Genomic DNA, 16929 nt, shown 5'->3' with positions numbered 1-16929 from the left:
TACTGGTCATGGGACCAGGCAAATTAGTATGGGCTCGAATATGTTGTATAAAAATTTTATTTTTTCTGGCCCAAATCAAATTTTGTAATTCTAAAAGAATTTGACATACGGTACTACTCGACCGAATTGGCCCTGCAATTTCAAGTGAGTGCACAGCATTAACTACATAAGCAGAGTCAGAAATTAAATTAAAATAATCATGAAATCTTTTGAAAACTTTCAATACAATTTTACGTTCTGTAATTTGGGGGGTGCCTGGACTATATTGAATTAATACTGGTTCTTGAGAATCAACCATATAGGCACCTACACCTGTTTTGGAGCCATCTGTATAAATATTTAACGCTCCAGACAAAGGCTCTGAGGCAGTGACCTTTGGAAAAATCACTGGATGTTCAGTAAAAAATTGTAGCAAAGGCATCCCAATTTAGACCTGTTTCCCTAGATTGGCTCATGCCACATGTTATCTAGAATGACTCCATCCAAATTTTCCAGTTTTATGTCAACTTTCTGTTACCAATGTTACATTTTTAACCATATCCAATAACTTAAAAGCCAATAGTCCATAACCAAGGCATGTAGAGAATATTTATACATTTAAAACCAATCAGAAAACAAAATTGAAGTGGCTACACATATCTTAGCTACAGGTGCAAGGCTCCAAGGGCTGATTAAAACTGCTTTTTTAGGAGAAGCACCTTGTCACTTGCTAAATCTCCTTGAGACCAGGAATCCAAGAAGGCATACTCAAGTTTATCTTTTTGTTTGATTCTCCTGAATAAATTTTCAGGCGGTCTACCTCTATCAAATCTGATCAGTATGACTCTGTGAGGTTTCCAGAGCCTAATCACATACCTAGCAATAGCCTCAACTTGAGCCACAACAAAAGCTGCACTGACCCCATTTTTTATCTCTGCCTTCTCTCTGTTCCTTTTATCTCCTTTTCTTTTCTTTTTTTTCTTTCGAGACCTTTTCTCCCTCTGACATACTTTCTTGTTGCTCTGCAAGGACCCTCTGACATGTCCTAACGGCTCTAAGGGCTTCCTCACATCGTTTATCCTCTAAGCAGGCAGGGACCATTTGCCAAAGAGGTTTTGGTCCGGGCTTAAGCTTGCGGTCAGTGGCTTCTCTATCCCACACAAAGAAAAAAAGAAACAAAATTACCAGCCTTGCCCACATACGATCCATAACTTTTGGTTTCTTCACAGTGGCTCTCCACCTAGGCCCATATCTTTCTTCCTCATATCTGGCTGCCTCTTCCTCTAATTCCTCCTCCTCCGACTCTGACAACTCTTGCTCAGAGTCACTGCCAGCCAGTTCTAAGGCTTCTAATTCTTTTAATGGATACAAAGTATCCTCTCCGGATGACTTGTACTTCGTCCTCGGGGGCACTCTTATTTTTTCCTCCAGCGGCATTTCTTCTGCCTTTTGTATCTCTTTCACTTTTGTTTTAGTAACCTTTTTCTTTTTTGCCCGCTCCTAATTTCTCACTCCGCTCCGTTTCTGACATGCTCTGTTAAATCCAAAAAGGGGCATGTCTCTCGGGAGCCTAATTTCTCACTCTGCTCCGTTTCTGACATGCTCTGTTAAATCCAAAAAGGGGCATGCCTCTCGGAAGCCTAATTTCTCACTCCGCTCCGTTTCTGACATGCTCTCTTAAATCCAAAAAGGGGCATGCCTCTCGGAAGCCTAATTTCTCACTCTGCTCCATTTCTGACATGCTCTCTTCCAAAAAGGGGCATGCCTCTCGAAGCTTACCTTTTAATTTACCTTCTCGCAGTTCTGAATCCTCTTCAGCACACTGAAGGGTCCCCTCGGCACCGGCGATGTTGGTTCCCGGGTTTCGGCACCACTTGTCGCGCGCCTAATGTCCCGCCAGTAAGAACGACGCGCGGCAACAGGATTCTTCTGCGAACAAGCCTTTACTGTGTTACAGCTCTTCTTAGTGTTACAGCTCTCTTAGTGTTACAGCTCTCTTGAACAGGGACCCCGAGCAGCAAAATCGCTCGGCTTATATAGACAACAGTATGCTAATTATCTCTCAGGGATTGGTGGGGCTTGGATCACCCCACTACTTGTCCTCCAGGGATTGGCGGAGAATGAATCACCTCATTAGCATATTAACAGTCAACTGACACCTGGTGCATAAACCGCACATGTGCAGTGCCGCTGTTCACCACTAGAGGGAGCCCTAGCAAGGGGTCAAGCCTGCACATGCGCAGTAAGTCGTTTATATCCAGACAAGGCTGGATGTCGGCGCCATCTTTGTCTCACCGCGCCGCTCTCTACAGGAAACCACAATCAGAGGGTCTTACATCATGTTATGACCCCCTTACTTTTACATTTCTGTCATTTCATCTTGTCCTCAGTCACTATTGTCATACTTCCTGCCTGTCCTCAAACATCCTAATTGTGGTTTCCCCTTTTAACCCTTGGGGATTTAAATTCTTTATTCCTGCTCACAACCTATTTCTGCTTTTTAACCTGTGGTGACTTTGGCTGGTCTCACTTAACCCTCCAGTGTGATGTCTGTTGTCTAGATTAGAAGTCACTGAGGTGGAGTTAGTGCTGTGGCAGGGCTGTCCATCACCGCCATCTACACCAACACTACTGTCAGAACCGAGGACCACTGGATCTCTGAGTTATGTCAGAGTCTGGACTTCAACCTCATGCAACCACCAACCTTCCCTTCTGCAAAATGTAGGTCAATCCCTTCTTAGGTTTGAGATCTTATGACCCTTTGACAGCTAAGTAACCCCAGAGTGGACTCTCAATGTCCTATTCCCAGGACTAAAATCCTTCCAGTAGAAAGTGGTCTGCATCATTTATCCACAACATGATCTGCTCATCTTTCAGGACGGCAATAAAAAATCATATTCTCCCTCCTGGAAAATAAAATCAAAATATGTCGTACATTGAATTTAAGTGCATCCCTGACAAGCCAATAAGTGAGACTCAGACTAAGGTTATTTTATTTGGCTTTGACAATTACGGGAGGTTTAACCCTTGTCTACTCTTCTACCTGCTGACCTGGCTGTGACCTGCTGATCATTGCCAGTGATGTACCCCAGACACTTGCTCTTTCTCCTGAGCATAGACTGCTGTCTGTCTTCCCTCATGGCTGCTTCCTCTCTCTCTTCCTTCTTCTCTCCCTCCCATGTCACTCCAAACCCACCTATCTCTACCGTTTTATTTAACCAGTAGTTTTAAATCAAGGTACAAAGTTTGCACAACGAAAGAGTATAAATTTGAGAAGTCGGGGTTGGGGATTTAGATCAGTGGTAGAGCGCTTGCCTAGCAAGTGCAAGGCCCTGGGTTCGGTTCTCAGCTCCGAAAAAAAGAAAAAAGAAGAAAAAATTGAGAAGTCAGTCATAGGCTCAGACATTCTAGTATGGCATCAACATTACAATACAATAGCAACATACCAAACCTCAACGAAAATATTGTCTTATAACCAACAGATTCGAATACTTAGAGTCTGCCCTAGTTCCCCATGATATCTCCTAAAACTAGAATGCGGCTCTACTCAGGGTTAGCACCTCAGGTCAGTGGTTGACCAATGGTTTTACGATAGTTATTACCTAAAAAGACACGAGTTGGGGTTGGGGATTTAGCTCAGTGGTAGAGTGCTTGCCTAGCAAGCACAAGGCCCTGGGTTCGGTCCCCAGCTCCGAAAAAAGAAAAAAAAAGACACGAGTTGTCTCTCTCTTATCCAAATACAAACATTAAAATGCCCAGAGAGAAGGCTAGGTAATATCTCGTACGTAGTACTGAAATTTCCCATATGCCCCTCAGAAATACTGTCTTTAGCAAACTCACTAGCTATGTCTGAGGGAACAGTGTCTATTTGTTTCACGTGTATATATACATATGTGTGTGTTTGTTCATATATGTATGCAGACTACACATTTCCTTTTGGCATCACTCAGGATGTGGAGCCTGGTGGGCCTCTTGAATAGAGTCACCTCTTCCTGACCTTTGCCCTTCAGAAGAATGCTTGGGGTCACAGGAACATGTGTTCTATGGCTTTGTGCTCCCAATTTGGAACTCACCTTCATGTTTCTCTCACAGATGCACACTCTCTTAGTTGCAACTTGATCATCAGGTCTCCTACCAAAGCAGAACCTCTCCGGTATGAAGGACACTGTTCAATGGATGAAATTGTTTTCCTTTCTTTTAATAACGTGAACAAGACCATGCCTTTGGGTAACCAGGAGAAGATGGCAAATGCCACCAAAGTGCAGAAATGTTTGACCCAGTGGATAGACCTATTGGGCCAGGACTTAAGGGACAAAGTGTCTGAAATCAAAGTGCACACTACCAAGACCAGTGGTAAGTGTGGGACTGAGCACAGAGGCAGAGATGGTTGGCACGAGAGGAGGGGCAGAGCACATGGAGGAATGGGATGTGAGTGTCTTTGTGTGAAGGAGCTGAGCGCTTGTGGTACTGTGCAGGCCCAGGGTACACAGTGGATAAAAAGAGAAAGTCGTGTGGAAAAGATACTGACACCTAAGCTTGTAGAGAAAGACTTGATCTTGAGGGGGTAACAAATGGATCAGAAGGGAAGAGTAACGGTGTTGTATGTGACTTGCAGGTCACCCCACTTTACGGGTCACCATGCTTTCTAAGCACAGACACGGAGAAATCATTGGTGCTTCCTGGGAATTCAACATCAGTGAGAATTATTCCTTCATCTTGGACCTAAAGACTATGAAGTGGAAACCACAGGACATCATGAAAGAATGGAAAGATGATGAGACATTAATGAAACATCTGAATTTGTCCATAGTAGAATGCAGTCAGAAATTCAATGAATTCTTAAATCAGCATGAGGAAAGAACAAGTAGGTATTACCTGGATTGTCAGAAGGCACTTCTTCTCATTTCATAGACTGAGTGAGTGAGTTCTGGGGAGTGTTCCTGGCTGAGGAGACAGTGATGACCACAGGGATTCCTCAGTCGATCTCACACCCCAGGGTTCCTCACTCCATGTTAACCAGTGGTCCAGGCTCTGCATAGCCTGTAGATGAGCCCCAACTCTGTGTGCATCACTGTACACTTCCCGCCCTCTCATCCTCAGGTAGCTGCCCTTCCACCAGCTCCACCACCACTTTTTAAAGGATTTACCATCTTACTCTGGCACAGTTATACACCAGCAATTTCCCCAACATCCAGTGATACCCACAGTTCATTTATCAACTTTCGTGATGGTTTGATAGACATTAACTTTCCTTTGTAATGAAATAAACTCTGCTGAGACATCATTTATACAACTCCCACTCCTCTGTCTACTCAGGACTTTGTAAATAGGTCTGGCATGGGAGTCCCTCTGGCTGCCTTGGGAGAGAAGGTGCTAATGGAGGTGTGTATTTAACTTTATGGAGAACTTTCCCATTTTTTTTTTAAGGATCAAGAACAAGGGCCCCAGATATCACCCAGCCTCCACCTACCAGCCAGGTTCCTTATAAGGAATTATTGATCCCCGTGTGACTCATCATCTCCATCAGCTTTATTATTTTCATTTGCATATGTGTGAAGAAGAAGTGTTGTACCCAAGGAGGTGAGGAGCAGGCTGAGGTCTCATCCTGTCCTTGGTAGTGTTGTTTGTCAGGTGACTTGCAATAGCTGTCTCACTGGTTATTAGGGATGGGAATCCTGGTCCTCATACTTGCATAGCAAGTGCCTTTACCCACTGAGCCATCTTACCAGCATCCAACATTGACCTTTTGAGAAACTGATTTCCAGTTCAATAAATTTCCTTCTGCTTAGACCATGAAAATGGAATGAAACCAGCTTGTGAGCACCTCACTTGCAGGCACTCCTATCATGACCCATGCAGGGACACTGACTCTACAGTCATTCCCAGACCATTGGAAAGCTGTTTCCACACAGCCAGTTAGGACTGCCCATGAACTCTCTCTGTCTTACTTCCCTTCATGCTACATGCAGTAATGGCTGTTGTCCCCAGAAATGGGTCTGACTGAGAAGAGGTTTGGTGACCTGGAGCTCTAAACCATCTTTGTTAGTCAGGTGTCATGACATGTAAGGGTAGAAGCTAAGAAGAGACTTCTAGACTTCTGTGCTGGGATCAAGGATGTATTACTTTCACAATCAAAGTGTGTCTCTCACTTCAAACCTCCCTAGGTAGAGAACTTCAGCTGCTCAAGGACTACTGCATCAACTGGCACAAGCCACAGAGGAATGAGGGGCTAGAGGAGACAAGAGGAGAGGTTCCCAACCAGACCACCAAAATGTTGTCCCAGGAGGAAGATCCCAAGACATTGGGGTAAAAGCATTTATTCAACCAAACATCCATATTACCCCATCCAAGATTCAGGGAACACCTTATAACATAGGGAAGAATGGGTGCAGGAGAACAACGTTCGCAGGCATGACCTCACTGCTGTGTCTTTGAACTGAATATTTCTGAGAAATTGCATGATGCCTGCACAAGAGCAGACCTGTCAATCATCCCTTCATGGAGCCACAGGGCCTCATAAGCTTCCTCACTCACTGATAATTTTTCTGCATTTAATGGTGCCAGAGCTGATTGTATTTATTGGTGAGGTCAGTAGTAAGGAGCCTGTATTCCTGCAAATAACTCCTTGCCCACACTCCTATAAATGAGTCCAAGTTAACTCATTTGATCAATTATTATTACTTTTTAATTTAAAGAAACTTCCCTTGAAAGTAGAGGCAGCATTTGGAAGAGGAAACCTAAGCAGGAAGTGGGTAGGGGACATGAGAAGTGATTAAAGTGTTGTCGTCACCAAATTATCTTACACACATATATGAACACATCATAGTGAATCCAATTGTGATGCATAATTTATGTGAAATACATTGTTAGAAATTTGGCTATGTTTCATTCTTACTGTGTATCAGTGTTTGCCTGTATGTATATCTGTATGTAACATGTGTACCTGGTACTTGCAGAGGCCCCAGGAGGGCATTGGATCCTGTGGAACTGGAGTTACAGATGGTTTTGAGTACTGGGAGCTGAACGCAGAACCTCTCCAAGAACAGCAAGGGAACTTCTGAGCCTTCTCTCAAACCCTCGAATATTTTTTTTCCTTAAAAAAGATTTTTATTTTATTTATGTATATGAGTACAGTGTCGCTGTCTTCACACACACCAGAGGTGGGCATCAGATCCCATCACAGATCGCTCTGAGCCACTATGTGTTGCTGAGAGTTGAATTCAGGACCTCTGGAGAGTGAGCAGTTCTCTTAAGCGCCCAGCCGTCTCTTCAGATTAATAAATTTCTTAAAAAGAAAATATGGCCTAAATATTATTAAATACAGGGGAAGGCCTTCACCAAACTTCACAATAAAGTTGAATGTTTCAGATTCACTCACTGTAAAGTGACCATGGAGTGAAATGGCCAGTTATGATGTCATTTGTAGCATTGGAGCATAAAGATTTGGTCAGAGGGGCTCACAGTTGTTCTAAGAGAAATGCCAAGTAATACCACCATATCTAATGAAACCGGTAAATATAAGGTATGTGCTTCACAGTTTTATGTGAGTTTGACAAATTATGGAGCGGTAAGGGAGGAAAGAACCTCGGTTTTAAAATGCTTCCATCAGATCAGGCTGGAGGGAACCCTGTAGGGCATTTTCTTCACAGTAATCACATGCAGCTCACAGCCCATTTCGGTGGTCCTTCCCTACAAGGCTGATGGCTTGTGTATGAGACTGTATGGCTGAGCAAGCCATGAGGAGAAATCTAGTAAACAGCACCCCTGCATGGCCTCTGCATCAGCTCCTGACTCCAAGTCCCTGCCCTCTTTGAATCCTGTCCTGACTTCTTTCAAAGGACAAACAGTGATTTGGAAGTGTAAGCCACATAAACTCTTTCCTGCCCAAGTCCCTTTGGTCATGATGTTTTACCACAGCAAAAGTAAACCTCATTAAGACAGATTGGTACCAAGACAGTGTGTGGTTTTGTTGCAGCAGATCTGGGCATGTGTTTCGGGGAGGTTTTTAGAAGGCCTTTGGACCTCTTGGCTAGAAAAGCCATTGAGTGTTAAGAGGTACCTGGTTCATTCTTCAGGACCTTAGATGACAGGCATATTGAAAGGAGTGCAGACAATGGAGGCCTGACTTGCGATGTTCACGGAAGCAAATGCTACCAAGTCATTTGCATTAAGAATGGATGGCTCTATGTTGCTGGGGCTGAAGAATTGGCTGTGATTAACAAGAGTCCAGGACTACTTTAGTGAAACTTTGCTTTGCTGGGATACTCAATGCTCTTCAGCTGGAGTTGAGAACTAAACAGTCATCAGGAGAGAGCAGCTCCACTGAAGTGAGATCATCTGGGAAGGGATTCCTGAGAGTCAGTACACAAGCTGTGTTCAAGACCCGGCCAGTTTGGACCTTGTGAGGTTCCTGAAGTAGTCAGTGTAAGAGCTAGCCTGGTGTTCCTGTTTTTGTAGATGTGAAGGGGTCATGGAGAACAGCTGAGGCTTGGCACTGTGTGACAGAATTGGAGTCCGTGAATAGAGCTCTTCACAGGACACTACTAAAGGTGTGGCTAGAGCAGAAGAATCTAGCTGTTTGGAAATGCCAGTGCCATGAATGAACACCGAGGAAAGCATCAGTGGCAATAGAATGGAGCAAGCCAGAGTCTAGAAGACAAACTGTCTGTACTCTCGTGAGTGAGCTGGTGATGTAACTCACATGGTGATGGGGAGCCAGGTCTAGGCCAACCTTGGACCCTGCCTCCAGTTTTCTATTCATTGGAGACTCCATAACTGGTCCTATCCTCAATCATGGCTTTCTGGTGAAGCCAGACCCCTAAAGACCTGAATAAGACCTAAGTTTAAGGAAAGTTAAAAATTAGGAAAGTCCCCTGAGACACAAGTGGGGCAAGTTATCCTCCAAGAAGAACATATTTGTAACACACACACACACACACACACACACACACACACACACCACAAATAGAACTTAATGAGAGATCAAAGTACAAATTGTGCAGACATTTTGAAGCTCCACTGAGTTTTCTTTGGGGTTGCTAACAGGAGTCTAGTGAGAGGCTAATTATAGGATCTGGGGTGACTTCTCCAAAGCTGTTTCATTGCAGAGCTCACCTCAACACAGGCAGTGACTCCTGATGAGAAAATTAGAACAGATTTTAATATGTCCAAAATGACCAGCCAGTTTTAAAACCACAGTGAAAAACGTAGTCCTATCTCAACTGGGTAGAACAACTGAGGAGACGTCTTGCACAGCTTCTGCTAATCCAGGCCTTTAGTAAATACACAAGAATGAAGTGAATGCAACAGTGGAGGTCATTACCTTGAAAATTTTTGCAACCTGATATTACAGCTAGAACCCACCTATATGTTCTGACGACTCCCCCTTCAGTGGATGTCAACAAGCAGGAGGGCACAGAGCCAGGAGCCTTCTACTTCAGGGTGACACCTCTGCAGCCACAGAGACATTTTAGGAAGCTCAGGGAGCACTTTCTACATCTGATAATTGTGTTTCTGCAGGAAGTGGCACTAATGTGGAAAGGTAAAGTTAAGGAAATCATAGAGACCAGAGCCCACAGTTAGTGTCAATGAGTATCTGAAGCTCATGATTGGAGTGTGGGAGAGTCAGAAGAAGTGTGCACTAAGTTGTAGGGAAAGACCACGCCCAACTGAGATGCCTGATAGAGAAGCAACTGTAAAATATTATAGCACCAGGTGAAGATACCATGGAAAAAGACTCCATGCACATACCCTGAAAGACAATGAATCAAGCAGAGGCCCCAGTGGTAGACAGACACATGGTCCCCATACAGTAACTGAGTACTAAGTTCCAGGAGCATGAGCCATGACTGAAGGGTGTTCATGGAAATTTGGAGATTCTGACAGGATGAGGCCCATTCTCTTCCCATGTTCCTCCTTGGTACCAAGTGAATATCTCCAACAGGGGCCCTGTGGGATTGCTAGATAGAACAAGCCACAGAAACATGTGAGGCATTCTGAAAATTCACATGTCAGTGACTGGGAGGGATCAGGTCACATACAGAGATGACAGGGTTCTTTCTAATGATTCAACAGGGGAAAGGTGAAGTCATCTTTTCAGTTTCTGTGTACTTCTGTCTGTCTGTCAGACTGAATTGATTGTTTCTTTGTTTGTTAGACACAGGGCTGACAAGCACACAGTCCTCATGGTGAGTTGTCCTCTCTGGAAACAGCATTAAACTCTGGAGTGCCCTTTACCTGTGCACGGAAAACATTCCTTCTTTATTTTATTTTTTAGACATGTTTTCTCTTGGTAGCCCTGCTTGTCCTGGAACTCATGTACAGAATAGTGGCTGTGAAGGCCAAGATTAGCATCCCTCTGCTTCTCTAGTGCTGGGAGCAAATGCTGGCACATCCACTACCTGGCAAACATACTCTTTAAACATTTATCTGTTTCATGAATCAAGGCATGAAAACCAGACCACTCAGCAATGTGTGATGTCATTTTCAAATCAGCAATGTGTCCATTGTTAATTTCAAACATGAATGGGCACTCAGAGGCTTTCATTCATCTCCTGGGTCTGCTAGAATGTGAAATCAAAGAGTGACATCTGCTGGCCAAGCTAAGAATCTCCTGGATGATGACAGTAAACATGGGATAACAAAAAACCCAGGATCACAAAAACTATTCCCAACAATATCAGAAATTCTGGGGGGATCACCATCCCTGATCTTAAGGTGTATTACAGAGCAATAGTGATAAAATCTGTATGGTATTGGTACAGAGACAGGCAGGTAGATCCATGGAATAGAATTAAAGACACTGAAATAAACTCACCCTTCTACGGTCACTGATCTTTGAAGAAGAAGCCAAAACTATCCAGTGGGCAAAACAAAGCATTTTCAACAAATGGTGGTGGATCAATTGGTGTTTGGGATGCAGAAAATGCGAGTGATTCATTTATATCTATTAAGACTCCAGTCCAAGTGGATCAATGACCTCCACATAAAACCAGATACACCGAATGTAATAGAACAGTAAGTGGGAAGGAGCCTTGAACACATTGGCACAAGGGAAATTTCCTGAACAGAATATCAATGGCTCAGGCTCCAAGATCAGCAATGGGCAAATGGGACCTCTTGAAAATGAAAGCTTCTTTAAAGCAAAGTATACTGTAAGTAGGACAAAAATGTCAATCTATAGATTGGGAAACGGTCTTTACCAACATGAAATCAGATAGAGGACTAATATCCTAAATATACAAAGAACTCAAAAAGTTAGACACCAGAGAACCAAATAACCCTGCTAAAAGTGGGGTACAGAGCTAATTGATGAATTCTCAAATGAGGAATATCGAATGTCTGAGAAGCACCTGAAGAAATATCCAACATCCTTAGTTGTCAGGGAAAGTAAATCAAAACATCCCTAAGCCTCCCAGTGAAACCTGTCAGTATGGGTTGAGATAAAAAATTCAGGCAACAGAGGATGGTGGGTAAGATGTGAAGAAAAAGGAACATTCCTTCATTGCTGGTGGGATTGCAAGCTGGTAGAAACACGCTGGAAGTCAATCTGGTGTTTCCTCAGAAAACTGGAAATAGTTTTACCTGAAGTCCCAGGTTTACCACTACTGGGCATATACCCAAAAAGGGCTCCTGCACATAATAAAGACATCTGTTCTACTATGTTCATAGCTTCCTTATTTATAGTAACCAGAAGGAGGGATCAACCCAGCTGCCCAATGATGAAAGAATGGATACAGAAAGTGTGATACATTTACAGAAGGGAGTACTACGCAGCTATTAAAAATGATAACTTCATGAAACAATTAGGGAAATGGGTGGAACTAGAAAATACCATCCTGAGTGAGGGAACCCAGACCCAAGAAAACACACATGCTATGAACCCACCGGTAAGTGGATATTAGCTCAAAATCTTGGAATACCCAAGTTACAATTCACAAACTCATATGGAGCTAAACAAGAAGGAAGACCAAACTGTAGATGCTTCAATCCTCCGTGGAAGAGGGGACAAAATGGTCAGTTGAGGAGGGACTAACGTCCTGACAGAGAGAGGAGGGAAGACGTTCAAGACGGAGCAGGTATGTGAAGAGACAGGAGAGAAGTTCAGGGCGACAGGGAAAGGAATAGAAATATGTAGCTTCGTGGGGTATAGAACAAGAGGGTACCACTAGAAAGTTCCAGACACCAGGGAAGCTGGAGGTTCCCAGGACCCAGTGTGGATGGCATTAGTAGAAATACCCAACAGAGAGGAGACAGAACCTGAAGAGACCCCGTTGATTAGGTAGACATGGTGCCAGTCGAGGGACGGGGCCTCCCACCCATCTCAAGGTTTTCAACCCAGAATTGTTCCTGCCTAAAGAAAATGCAGGGACAAAATGTGGAGCAGAGAGTGAGGGAAAGGCCATCCAGAGACTGTCCCACCTTGGGATCCATCCCAAACCCATACATTATTACTGATACCAAGAAGAGCTTCCTACAGGAGCCTAGTATAACTGTCCTCTGAGAGGCTCTGCCAGCACCTGACTAATACAGAAACAGATACAGCCAACCATCAGCCTGAGGAGAGGGACTCCAATGGAAGAGCCTGGGAAAGGACTAAAGGAGTTGAAGGGGATTGCAACCCCATAGGAAGAATAACAATATCAACTCACTGGACACACAGAGCTCCCAGGGACTCAACCATTATCCAAAGAGTGCACATGAATGGGTCCATGACTCCAGCTACATATGTAGAAGACAACTGCATATCTGGCATCAATGGGATCAGGAAACCCTTGGTCCTGTGCAGGCCTGATGCCCCAGCACAGGAGGTTTCAGGGGTGAGATAGATGTGTGTAGATGGGCGGATGTGTGGGTGAAGGAGCACCCTCATAGAAGCCGGTGGAGGGTGGATAAGATAGGGAGGTTGCAGAAGGGGAGCCAGGGAAAGTAGGTAACATTTGACATGTAATTAAATAAAACAACCAATAATAAAAAAACCCCAGCAAATCCAACTTCAAAAAAAATTTAAGAGTACTGCTCACTCTTCCAGAGGTCCTAAATTAACTCCCAGCAACCACATGGTGGCTCAGAGTGATCTTTAAAGGGATCTGATGCCCTCTTCTGGTGCCCGTGAAGACAGCGACACTGTACTCACATACATAAATAAAATAAAAATCTTTTTTAAGAAAAAAAATATTCGAGGGTTTGAGAGAAGGCTCAGAAGTTCCCTTGCTGTTCTTGGAGAGGTTCTGCGTTCAGCTCCCAGTACTCGAAACCATCTGTAACTCAGTGAGACACCTATTGCAAGTCCCCTGACAAACAAAACTACCAAGGACAGGATGAGACCCCACGCTGCTCCTCACCTCCTTGGGTACAACACATCCTCTTCACACATAAGCAAATGAAAATAATAAAGATGATGGAGATGATGAGTCCCACAGGGATCAATACTTCCTTATAAGGAACCTGGCTGGCAGGTGGAGGCTGGGTGATATCTGGGGCCCTTGTTGATCTGTAAAAACATAGGAAAGTTCTCCATAAAGTGAAATACACACCTCCATTAGCACCTTCTCTCCCAAGGCAGTCAGAGGGACTCACATGCCAGACCTATTTACAAAGTCCTGAGTAGACAGAGGAGTGGGAGTTGTATAAATGATGTCTCAGCAGAGTTTATTTTATTACAAAGGAAAGTTAATGTCTATCAAACCATCCCAAAAGTTGATAAATGAACTGTGGATATCACTGGATGTTGAGGAAATTGCTGGTGTACAACTGTGCCAGAGTAAGATGGTAAATTCCTTAAAAAGTGATGGTGGAGCTGGTGGAGGGGCAGCTACCTGAGGATGAGAGGGCGGGAAGTGTACAGTGATGCACACAGAGCTGGGGCTCATCAGCAGGCCATGCAGAGCCTGGACCACTGGTTAACAGGGAGTGAGGAACACTGGGGTGTGAGATGGACTGAGGAATCCCTGTGGTCATCACTGTCTCAGGAACACTCCCCAGAAGGCACTCACTCACTCAGTCTATGAAATGAGAAGAAGTGCCTTCTGACAATCCAGGTAATACCTACTTGTTCTTTCCTCGTGCTGATTTAAGAATTCATTGAATTTTTTACTGCATTCTGCTATGGACAAATTCAGATGTTTCATTAATGTCTCATCATCTTTCCATTCTTTCATGATGTCGCCTGGTACAGGATTAATCAGTTTCCACTTCATAGTCTTTAGGTCCAAGATGAAGGAATAATTCTCACTGATGTTGAATTCCCAGGAAGCACTAATGATTTGTCCGTGGCTGTACTTAGAAAGCATGGTGACCCATAAAGTGGGGTGACCTGCAAGTCACATACAACACAGTCATTCTTCCCTTCTGATCCATTCGTTCGTTACCCCTCAAGGTCAAGTCCTTCTCTACAAGCTTAGGTGTCAGTATCTTTTCCACACGACTTTCTCTTTTTATCCACTGTGTACCCTGAGCCTGCACAGTACCACAAGCGCTCAGCTCCTTCACACAAAGACACTCACATCCCATTCCTCCATGTGCTCTGCCCCTCCTCTCGTGCCAACCATCTCTGCCTCTGTGCTCAGTCCCACACTTACCACTGGTCTTGGTTGTGTGCACTTTGATTTCAGACACCTTGTCCCTTAAGTCCTGGCCCAATAGCTCTATCCACTGGGTCACACATGTCCACACTTCGGTGGCATTTGCCATCTTCTCCTGGTTACCCAAAGGCCTGGACTTGTTCACGTTATTAGAAGAAAGGAAATCAATTCCATCCACTGAACACTGTCCTTCATACCAGAGAGGTTCTCCCTTGGTAGGAGACCTGATGATCAAGTTGCAACTAAGGGAGTGTACATCTGTGAGAGAAACATGAAGGTGAGTTCCAAACTGGGAGCACAAAGCCATAGGACACATGTTCCTGTGACCCCAAGCATTCTTCTGAAGGGCAAAGGTCAGGAAGAGGTGACTCTATTCAAGAGGCCCACCATCTCTGCATCTTCTGTTCTGTGAGAACAGTCGCTGGGTCACATTGGTCGGACCCCTCCTCTCACCCCAATGCATACCATGTTATCAGCAGGATTATCTCAAAAGTACACTTATTGTCTACTATCAAGGATTGAAGTATAAAGTATGTCAGATAACATATATGTTCCTGGGGATGAAAATCTATCTGAGCACAGAGAGGGAAGGGAGGCATCATGGAACACATGGAAATTCAACATGGAGCCTGGTGTTGAGGGAAGCTCCTGAAGCAATGCCCCAGCTTGTCATGAGAGGGAAGCTGCCAGCTGTGAGCTCAGTGCTCATCCCTGCTCCCACTGGGCTCTGTCACACAGCTCTGTTGGCCATCAGTCCTCAGCTTCTCCCACTTTAATCCACATACCTATTCCATTTTCAGGAAGAGATCTCTGTCTGTCTGGTGAAGGCCCAATATATCTCCTTTCTTTCCCACCAGTCTGGAGGTACCATGAGACAGTGGATGGGAAGGTAGGAAGGAAAGCTCAAGAACAAACAGATTCTGAAGTGGTGCAGAGCTTGTGAGGAATCCCCAGGAAGGCAGTCTTCAGAGCACAGCCTGCCTTAGGTTCAGGTCAGCTGTCTGAGTCTTTCTCCAGTAGGGGTCAGCACTGTGCCCAGCATATCCAGTCCCAGAGACTGGTTTTTAGACTTCCTTCCTAAGGACCCCACTAGTGCTGAGGACATCACCAGGTATTCTTTTCTGTCTGCTGTAACCTTCAACCCTGTATCCCCTCTATGCTGTCCTGCCATAACTTTTTTTTTTCAGAACTTCTATATGCAGCGTGGGGGAGGAGAGTAGAGGCAGGCAGAGGCAGGGTCCCCAGTTGCTGAGGTGGTGAAGTAGAGAGGAAGCCTGGGAGCTTCCTGGGAGCTCAGGACTGAGAGAACTTCCTGACTTAGCCAATTCCTTGCTCAGTGCCCTAACCACCTCCATGTAGACCCCTCCGTGTAGACCCCTCCATGTAGACCCTGGGAACTCACCTTCTAGTATCGCGGTCCCCAGAAAATTCAGCAGCACCAAAAGGCCCAGATTCAGAGAAAGATTGCACTTGGTGGTGGCTCTCTTTGCCATGGTCCTTTCTGAGCCCAGGCAGCCTAGGGTGCGACCAGAGCTGCTGAGAAAATCAGGAATCCTCAGTACCACTCCACACAGGACCCAGTGCAGAGAACTGAGAAAGTCCCAGGCACCTGGACTTTGAATTCTGGGGTTTTCGCGCTCCAGCCTTGCAGGTTCCTAGTATCCCTTTTCCTACTTGTTTCTGTGAATCCCTACGGGACCTGGTGGCTCTGGTCCTCAGTCCCACATGCAGAGGTCCTTGAGGTCCCGGAGGGCCCGTGGAGTTTGCTACTGTGACCTGAATACTGAGCCTACTTTTTCAGGACTCTCTCATTGGCCACCCCTTCATCTCACTCACCTGCAGTTGGGCCCTCAGGGTTCCTTGGAATCAGGGTAAAGAAACAAAATAACCAAGTCTCCAGTGGCAGTCCGCAGTAGATGGGTGATGCAGCCAGTTGCCCCTGTGGAAAGTAGAGAGAACCCTGTGGTGCCTACAAGTGGGAGAGTGAAAGGGGCGGAGTCCTTAGCAGACACCAGGAGGCTCAAAGCCAAGCCCCAGAACCAGAAGGAAGCCTACCAGCCCAGCAAATTCCTCAAGGTCAACATGAACAAACCACAGACAGTGATGGCAGCCCTTTGATGTGTAAGGTCACCACTTGGTCCTAATGTATGTGCAGGAGCAGGACACCATTTGTCACCAGTGCCACACAAACTAGGTGTACTTTGTGTGCAGAATGTGTCTTTCTTCGGGCCTGTAATACCCTTCACATGAGAGATTAATGAGGGAAATCTTTATATTCTGTATAAAAAAATCAAATTTATATACTAAAATCATTTGTCTAAAATTTAAGTTGTTTTCAAATAAAAGTTGAAATACAAAAAAAAAGAAA

General features: G+C 44.8%; 2 protein-coding genes across 2 annotated transcripts; one reads left to right on the top strand and one right to left on the bottom strand.

The window, feature by feature from the left end:
* Positions 1–3544: 3544 nt before the first annotated feature.
* Positions 3545–5489, top strand: Raet1e (retinoic acid early transcript 1E). Its single transcript, XM_006227600.4, has 3 exons — positions 3545–4332; positions 4595–4843; positions 5407–5489. Exons 1-3 carry the CDS (start codon positions 4014–4016, stop codon positions 5487–5489), a joined length of 651 nt encoding a protein of 216 aa, XP_006227662.2. The 5' UTR covers positions 3545–4013.
* A 7674-nt stretch (positions 5490–13163) lies between these two features.
* Positions 13164–16054, bottom strand: LOC120097698 (retinoic acid early-inducible protein 1-gamma-like). The gene is made up of 4 exons (XM_039095439.2): positions 15964–16054; positions 14559–14819; positions 14026–14293; positions 13164–13471 (listed from the first exon to the last, which is right to left on the bottom strand). The coding sequence occupies exons 1-4, from the start codon at positions 16052–16054 to the stop codon at positions 13285–13287; spliced, it is 807 nt and encodes a 268-aa protein (XP_038951367.1). The 3' UTR covers positions 13164–13284.
* Between the last annotated feature and the right edge of the window lie 875 nt (positions 16055–16929).

Source organism: Rattus norvegicus, chromosome 1 (assembly GCF_036323735.1).
Source record: "Rattus norvegicus strain BN/NHsdMcwi chromosome 1, GRCr8, whole genome shotgun sequence".
Lineage (NCBI taxonomy): Eukaryota > Metazoa > Chordata > Mammalia > Rodentia > Muridae > Rattus > Rattus norvegicus.
The sequence above is the reverse complement of the archived record's forward strand: the minus strand, read 5'-3'. Positions and strand labels throughout refer to the sequence as shown.

Coding starts and splice junctions, on each gene's coding strand:
- Raet1e (XM_006227600.4), top strand. CDS start 4,014: ATGTGTTCTATGGCTTTGTGCTCCCAATTTGGAACTCACCTTCATGTT. Junction 4,333..4,594: donor GCACACTACCAAGACCAGTG/GTAAGTGTGGGA, acceptor TGTGACTTGCAG/GTCACCCCACTTTACGGGTC. Junction 4,844..5,406: donor TCAGCATGAGGAAAGAACAA/GTAGGTATTACC, acceptor TTTTTTTTTAAG/GATCAAGAACAAGGGCCCCA.
- LOC120097698 (XM_039095439.2), bottom strand. CDS start 16,054: ATGGCAAAGAGAGCCACCACCAAGTGCAATCTTTCTCTGAATCTGGGC. Junction 14,820..15,963: donor GGGGACCGCGATACTAGAAG/GTGAGTTCCCAG, acceptor TTTCTCTCACAG/ATGTACACTCCCTTAGTTGC. Junction 13,472..14,025: donor CACGAGGAAAGAACAAGTAG/GTATTACCTGGA, acceptor ATGTTTTTACAG/ATCAACAAGGGCCCCAGATA.